This window comes from Leuresthes tenuis, unplaced genomic scaffold (assembly GCF_036924035.1).
Source record: "Leuresthes tenuis unplaced genomic scaffold, fLeuTen1.0.hap1 SCAF_3, whole genome shotgun sequence".
In the NCBI taxonomy this organism is placed as follows: Eukaryota; Metazoa; Chordata; class Actinopteri; order Atheriniformes; family Atherinopsidae; genus Leuresthes; species Leuresthes tenuis.
In genome coordinates, this window is record NW_027325357.1 from 13,827,041 (window position 1) to 13,834,638 (window position 7,598).

General features: G+C 42.7%; 1 protein-coding gene across 2 annotated transcripts; it reads right to left on the reverse strand.

Moving 5' to 3' along the window:
* Nucleotides 1-887: 887 nt before the first annotated feature.
* errfi1a (ERBB receptor feedback inhibitor 1a) lies at nucleotides 888-6,772 on the reverse strand. 2 transcript variants are annotated; one of them, XM_072381922.1, is made up of 4 exons: nucleotides 6,583-6,772; nucleotides 4,297-4,496; nucleotides 4,046-4,125; nucleotides 888-3,803 (listed from the first exon to the last, which is right to left on the reverse strand). In XM_072381922.1, the coding sequence occupies exons 2-4, from the start codon at nucleotides 4,449-4,451 to the stop codon at nucleotides 2,758-2,760; spliced, it is 1,281 nt and encodes a 426-aa protein (XP_072238023.1). In that variant the 5' UTR covers nucleotides 4,452-4,496; nucleotides 6,583-6,772; the 3' UTR covers nucleotides 888-2,757. The 2 variants fall into 2 exon arrangements, with proteins under 2 accessions (XP_072238023.1, XP_072238024.1); XM_072381923.1 differs by lacking the exon at nucleotides 6,583-6,772 and having other exon boundaries at nucleotides 4,216-4,311.
* Nucleotides 6,773-7,598: the final 826 nt, after the last annotated feature.

Consider the following 7,598-nt stretch of genomic DNA (forward strand, 5'->3'; position numbering starts at 1 on the left):
CATACTTTTAGATCATCCCCATATTACCTTATCTTATCACACATTAAAGGGATATATTCTTGAACACTACTGCATTTTTGTGCAGTTTATATGCAGCACCTTTGACATCAAGAAAACAGAATCTGCTTGTGACACCATGACATTGAATTTTCTAATTGTCCCTTTTGTCTTTATCACCATGATTGTGGGAAAAAAAACAAAAAGCTCTGTAGTCAGATAATAAAATCTGTGAAAATGGAATATATGCGTCCTGGTCGTGCCTTCTTGCTCACTGGTGCCACAGCAATGTACTGTTTACTTTTTATTTATTCAGAGGCTCATGGCAAACCAGACTTTTTTCTTTCCTTAGTTGCTATATTCACCACATGGGCTTTTACTCAGCAGCTCACCTGAGTGAACCAGGTGAAAGAGTTTATGAGTTCCCTGAATAATTCAACCTGCCCGCTCTTGTTCCACTGAGAGAATAATGCAAAAATTAATCAACAGCTAATCAACAAGTTTCTGGCTTCATGAGAGGCCTCGCGAGATGTTGTAACTGCAGCTGAACTGCAGCTTCTTTCGTAATTATTTGGTCTCCAGTGCTCCATGTGGTGCACTGGCACCGTGCCTAGCCACACTGACTCAAGTCAAGAGTAAAACACTTGCAACATTGTTATAAGTGCGTTAAAACCTGTGGGTGCAAAGCTGGCAGCCAGGGAACATCGAAGCAGTCACGCAAGAGAAAATCGCGTTGTAACCAGGAAGAGGAAGACCTGTGGTTCTTCTTTCTTTGGATAGAGGCCAGTCACAATAAGGCACAGCATGAGGGCGTGTGGGTGATAAAACAGGCCAAACAGCTGAGTAGAGAGTTCACTTTAGACAGATTTAAGAAACAGAATGAAACAAGCTTATAAATAAGTCTCTTTTATTTGGCTTTCTTTTTAAAGACTATATACTCATCAACTTTTCATGATAACAAATGGAATTGTTAAATACTGTACACAGCATACTGAACTCTCCCAGTGCATGTCTTCACCACAGTAGAGAAGTTATTTTCTTGATAAACTAGTCTTCATTCAGTTTTATTAATTCTGATAAGACATATGAATACCTTAAGATTAAATAGTGTATAATGTAAACATTTCAAACATTTAAGTCAAAAGCAACATAGTGTTGGCAAAGCTTGTGAGCAGGAGGGAGAGGAAAAGTATACTTCAATGACCGATTGACCTTAGCAGATATATTCCCAAACTGAACACCGTGTTTGATACCAAGGGTTACTTCAACATATGTGCTACATTTTCTATGACATCCTGATTCTTCGTGAATAATCTACAACAATAAAATTCATACATTTTCTTGGCTGCCAGCAGCCAAAGTCTTTCAGACCACACCCACTGCAATCACGTAAGGCAGGAATGCATGTGCAGAACAGGAAAGTCTGTGTCAAGCAGGTAAACCCTGCAATGTCTTTGTAATGTGTCTGTATAAACAGGTTAGGCTAACATCTCTGATCTAAGATCTGCATGATCTAAAATCTCTATTTATGGATATCCGGTTCGAAGTGACTTTTAATTAAAGTGTAACAGAATTTTTTTTTAAAAAGCGTTGTGTCAGATCACATATGAAGTTGTTACCTCGTCTTTAGTAGATTAGAAGTCCAGATTTTAACATTGGGCACAATTCAAACAGTGACAATGTGAAATATAGGGTTAATATCAAAGTGAGGTAGGACTGGAGGCTAATGCGTTTCAAGCAATTACTCACAGCTTGACCAAAAGTAAAACTCCTTCAACTGCTTAAGGGAATTTCAGCGAGAGTAGCACATATTCACTTACATCCAACAGACCAATTTCTGTGCAACAAAACAGACCTGGACACTGAAAGAAAGCAATCGAATGAGTGCACCGCAAACAAGCAGCACATAGTAACAAGTATGGTTGACAATTGTCTGGCTGCAGAAAGTCATCCTTTGCCAACTGCTCTCCACATACACATATGCACAGTCACATTCCCACACATGCATAGACACAAATACGTTCATCAACAGACAACTACACCATATAAGCTGCACTTGACATTCCAATGAAAACATGCATAGCTACCAGAAAAAATGTGCCTTTTCTTAAAAACACAAAATTATACCAACACAGTCAGCTTGAGTAAGGACTGAAACTACATTGAAGAAGAGAAATCAAGTCGTTGTTGATATATATTAGCAAACAAACTGGAGATTTGTGTGCTGGCATCCTTCATTTTGTTAAAATTTCACTGGGCTTGGATTTAGACTTCATATATTAAGTGATACATGGTTACATTACTGACCTCTTGTCCCTTGTGAGATACAAAAGTAGCATCAAACAAAGCCCCGGTGCATTGCACGAAACATCCTCACCATTCCAGACACAAAACACTGAGCACATAAGGTTCAAGGCCTGCTTTCACCCCGATTGTATTGCATTATCAGCACAAAAAATACAATAATGAATGTCATGAAATAGAATCATATCAAAAATAAGCTCTACGATGTTGAATTTTGCCCACAATCTTTCGCCGGATACTGTTTTCAATTAAAGTATCTTAATTGTGACAGCTACTCCAACATTCCCAGTAACTGTATACAGTGCACACATACCCTCTGTGTTTAGAATATGTAGTGGTACAAAAAACATAGTAAAAGCAGCAGTTCGAGGGTTGTTAGCGACCAGTTTCATCATTTTCTCAAGTGTTTTTTTGCTCATATACAGTAGAGTCCTCTACTACTTCAACTGAAACCTTTCAAACTAAATCCACTTTCCTCCTGGCGTGGCAGTCACAAGGTGAGTCTGCAAAAGAGGAACGCTGAGGCAGAAGGTAGTAATGTGTGGTGCTCGCCTTCTTGCCATTCTCCATTACAGGAAGGATGCAGGGAGACCCCTCACTGTTCTGTCTGTGAAAACTCCGACCGCTTACATACTTCGGATCAGGTGCAAAGCTTTGGGTAGGAGGCATCACCCCGTTAATGTATGCGGGGACGCTCTTGGGACTGGGAGTGCGGGAGCTGCCCCTGGACAAAGGGTCCCTTGGCGGCAACTTGGGTGGTTTGTCGTCGTCACTGTAAGCTCCGGATGAGACCTCTGCTGACCAGCGGCGGCAGTCCCCTGTCTTGACTGTACGTGGAGGGATAGGTGGTGGCACCTCTGGTTTATCTGTATTGTGGGTGTATCGTCTGTGTCCTGTGAGGCGCAGCAGAGAGGGCTTGTGTAAAGAGCCAGCTGGGCCAGAGTGAGAACGCCGCAGCTTTCTCTGAGCCTTGTCCTGTGGTCTCTGACAAACCACTGGCACGGGTGGTTCCTGTCCTTGCTGTTCATATTGTTCTCGCACTTCTTGCGGAGGATGTGCCTGATAGTGCTGCTGGGGCTGCCCTGAGCTTTGTGGTCCTAAAGGACCATCGTAGTAAGCATAGTTAATCTGCCCGCACTCCCTGAAGCTCCTTCGGCTAGGGAGTCCATATCGAAAAGGAGACGATTTGGAACACTGGTCAACACTGGACACCAAGCAGATGTTATCGTCCGTACTTGTGAAAAATTCTACCTCACTGTCTATAGCCTGCTCAGAGGAAATGTCTGTTTGTGGGGGGATGGGTGGCAGAGGCCTGGAACATCTGTCTGGCGTCTGTGGCGGGCTGCTGCACTCGTAGACTGAGAGCCTCTGGAATGAAGGGACCACCTGGTCGTCATCAGCAGGACTCGGGGTGGATGGTTCAGCACTGAAGGACAGGGAGAGGTGGGAGGGCCGGGATTTCTTGGGAGGTAATCTCTGTGAGCTGGGACTGTGTTTATGTTCTGTCAGAAACATAAAAAGACAACCATCACTCAGTGTCACGGGACAGGGTGAATAAAGTTAGTTCACTAGTTCAACTTCACTGCAGCCTTTAAAAAGACCAAGAATATTTTAAGTGATAAATTTCCACTGAGATTACAACACTTACTATGTCCCATTTGTATACCTGCAGATGGTTCAGAATGCCAAACTGCATTTGTTTTAGAAGAAAACACGTGGTGCACATGAAAGAACATGCACTTACTTTCATAACTCGGAGGTGCCCCCTTTTGCTGCGATCGATAGCTGTAATCTGTGTGTGCGGTATCCATACTGAAGTAGAAGCTGTTAATAAGAAAAATGATCATTTTTAATTAGCAGAGCTCCCAAGAAGCCACACAACATTTCATTCTTTACGAGACATTTGAGACTGACCTGAACCATATAACTTCAACATGTCATGCAGGTCTGAAAAATCATCGCTAAAATCCTCCCCTATGGCTTCTGAACACTCACTTGTCCATGGGCTCATGGCGATAGCTCCAGGACGGTTTGGATCCAGCCATGCTATGACAGTAGCTGCCCCGGAGGAAGGGGTTTTCTATTGGAAAAGAGATCTCCTGGGCAGTCAAGCCCACTGTGGACATGCTCCAGGCACAGTCGGGTCGCATCAAAGCCAGGAAACACTCAGATCGCCCGGCTGGCTGTCCCTGTACCTATAACACAGCCAAAGCACAGCCATGAATGATGGTGAAAGAAGGCTGAAAGCAAAAGCAGGTGAAACGGAACAGGACATAGGGCAGCACACTGAAAAATACTTTCAGCAAGCAAAGCCAACATCCATTACTGAAGCCCAAAAAGAAAATCCTCACATTAAATAAGAAGGGAAGTAACAAATATCCTCTTCTTTACTAAAAAAACAGGCCCAGTATTGACTGTATACATTGTTTTATGATCATGTTTACTTTTGTGAAGCACATTGCCTGGAATACATGAAAAGTAATAGAATGCATCAAGAATCACTTAATCAAAAAGATGAGTTAAGATAGTGTGAGCAATAAGTGTTTAAATTTTTACAAATGTGTTATTACAAAATGTATAAAGAAAAATGATGGTCTTTCTACACTTTGTCTGAGCTTTATATTTCACCAATAACTCAAGCCTGTAAGCATATGTACAACATCCATCCTTCAAGTCTTTCTTCTACAGACTGTGCCACGTAATAAGTTTAGTTTATTTTAAAACTTGACCGTGCCACACTCCAGAGCAGCAATCCTGCTTGACTTGAACAGGAAACGAAGGGGCTCCTCTTGTTACCAAGATATACCTGATGTTGCAAGAACTCCTCGTGGCAAGTGACCTGAATGTTCGTGTCATGTCAAGTATGTGTCAGGGCTGAATAAACAATGAATACAATATTCAGGTGGGTGGAAACTTGGCAGCATATTCATATTTCTGGGGTCATTTGTACACTAGAAGCAAATGTTTTTGTTTTTTTTATAAGCTTAGAAAGTCATAAAATATTCAGCAAAGAAGAGCCTTTATCATTTATGGTTCATGGTTGTATGTCTGGGTAAAAAGAGAAGCACTATGTCTGAAATAACTGAATGAGCAGTTGTCTTTAACACAATCAGTCTCTGATTTTCACTCTAATGGTCACGTCTTCCAGAGAAGAGGTGCATGCACTCCCAGAAAGACTCTACTTATAATGTAGGAGTGACGACTGAGAAGAACACAGCCCCCTTGCTCCTGGTCTCCTTTGAGCCATATTTATGTGCTGACCTGACAGCTGGTGAGAAACAAAGCTCTAAAACAACAGGAAGCCCAGGGCCATCAGCATGAGCCAAACTGCCCAACAAGGCATGCAATACCCAGTCCAGGCCTGTCGATTCGGTTCGGCGGGGACGGGAAGCAACATGATCCTCGATAATGAACCCCAAGGGGTTTGCGCTTCCTCTTGCAACAGGTGCAAAGACAGTTCATTCTGGCAGTTAACCACAGGAGCATTTACAGGCAACGGGATTAAACAAATGATGTAGCCATGCAGAGCATAAGCCCTCCCGAGGAAGAATTCTTCAAGTCAATTAATTCTGACCCTGTGACCAGAGAATGTGGATCTTTTTATGGTCATATCTGTGCATGGGTGGTCAGGCTCACGGAGCCATGGGTGCTGGAAGGAAGAAGGCATGCTGAGGTTGGCAGTGACATCATCGGGCAGTTTCCTTTTAATTCAAGCTTGTAGTAGTCACACTCAGACCTTGACAGAAGAAGTTCACACCCCTCTCATGACACCCCTGGAGCGGTTTCCGAGCAACCATACCCGCTCTACCTGTGCGGCAAGCAAACAGCGCGCACACCCCCTCACTTTACCGGACTGAGATAATAATGGTTAAAAGCCCTCTAGCAGGCAGGTGACTCACGCCACAACACACAAGTCAGCTATTTAGCAAGGCCACGTATATTGATGATAGTCAATTCATTTATATTTGCGTTTTTGGTACAGGTGAAAAAAGATGCAAATGATTTTGCACACCTATAAAATAAGCCAAGTTATACGCGTGCAATGAACAACAAGTTAGGCTACATGTGTTTGAACTTAAAACATCATTATAGTTTGAATAGTTAAAAGATAAGTTTCCTCTATAGTGTCTGACTTTGTCAGTAAAAAAAAAAAAAAGCCAAGATATAAGATCAAAACAGAAATAATCTCCCTTGTGCTGGGACACACACTAAACAAGAAATAAACAAGACGCCCGTTCTTGTAGTCCTAAGCAGACATTTCATATCAAATTCTGAACTCACCTAAATATCTTGGCAGTTCTTCTCCGCTGACTGACCCCAAAAGTTCTCTTAGATGAACCTAAGCTTCTCGCTTTGTTCTTGACACTGATTTGTGTTTGTTATCGTCAGATTTCTATTGCCTCGGGAACAGGGCGCCTGCGTGTTGGCGGCGCTCCGACTACACTGTGACACTTGAAGATCGGTCCAGTGTTGTAGTGAGAAATGTTTTATAAGCTCCACTGACTCCGCCTTGCACACTTGCCCTTAAAGGTGCAGTCTTCTTTTCCACAAGTCTCTCCGGCTGCAGCGAACATACAGCACGATAAGCTGAGCGAGTATATGTTGCATGGCCAATTTAAACATGAGTGAACTTGATGTGATCAAAGTCTGTAGGACTTCTTTTATCTGCTTTTAACTTCAGAGGAGAGGGCAGGTGTGAACAGATCCATACAGTCAGCGAACAGATGGGGGGATGTATCGTAGAGAAAAACCTTAAACAGTATGTTAACAAATATAAGTGCTGCTACATGCTCAGCTCAGTTTGCAGTGAAAAATCTAAGTGAATCATCACCTCCCAAGTTTAGCCTCCATAAACTTTCCGTAGCACAACCCCTGTTTTATTTAAATATTTCTTCTATGTGGCTTCAGAAGCAACAGGCTGTAGCCCAGAGCACAGATCTGAAGGTAGTAATGGGGATGGCTCCAGGGTAGATAACGCAGACAGCAGGCAAAGAGAAGCATTCTTATCTGCACAGTACTTTTCTGGCAGCTGAATCAAGCCAAGCTGCTCATTTATCAGATCACCCCGGACACTGTCTTTCAGCCAGACCTGTTCTGTGTTTACCTGATGTGATGTTCACTTAACACAAAATAGATGAGGCCAGTGCGATTAGTACATTTCCTCTTTATGTTAATATATGAGTAATACGGTATGCGTTGCCCCTCATGCTTTAACTCGGTAACTTACCCTAACTGGGCTAAACAAACCTAACACGGACAAGTGCGCTAACCAAACACTGTGATACAATAGCTACAAA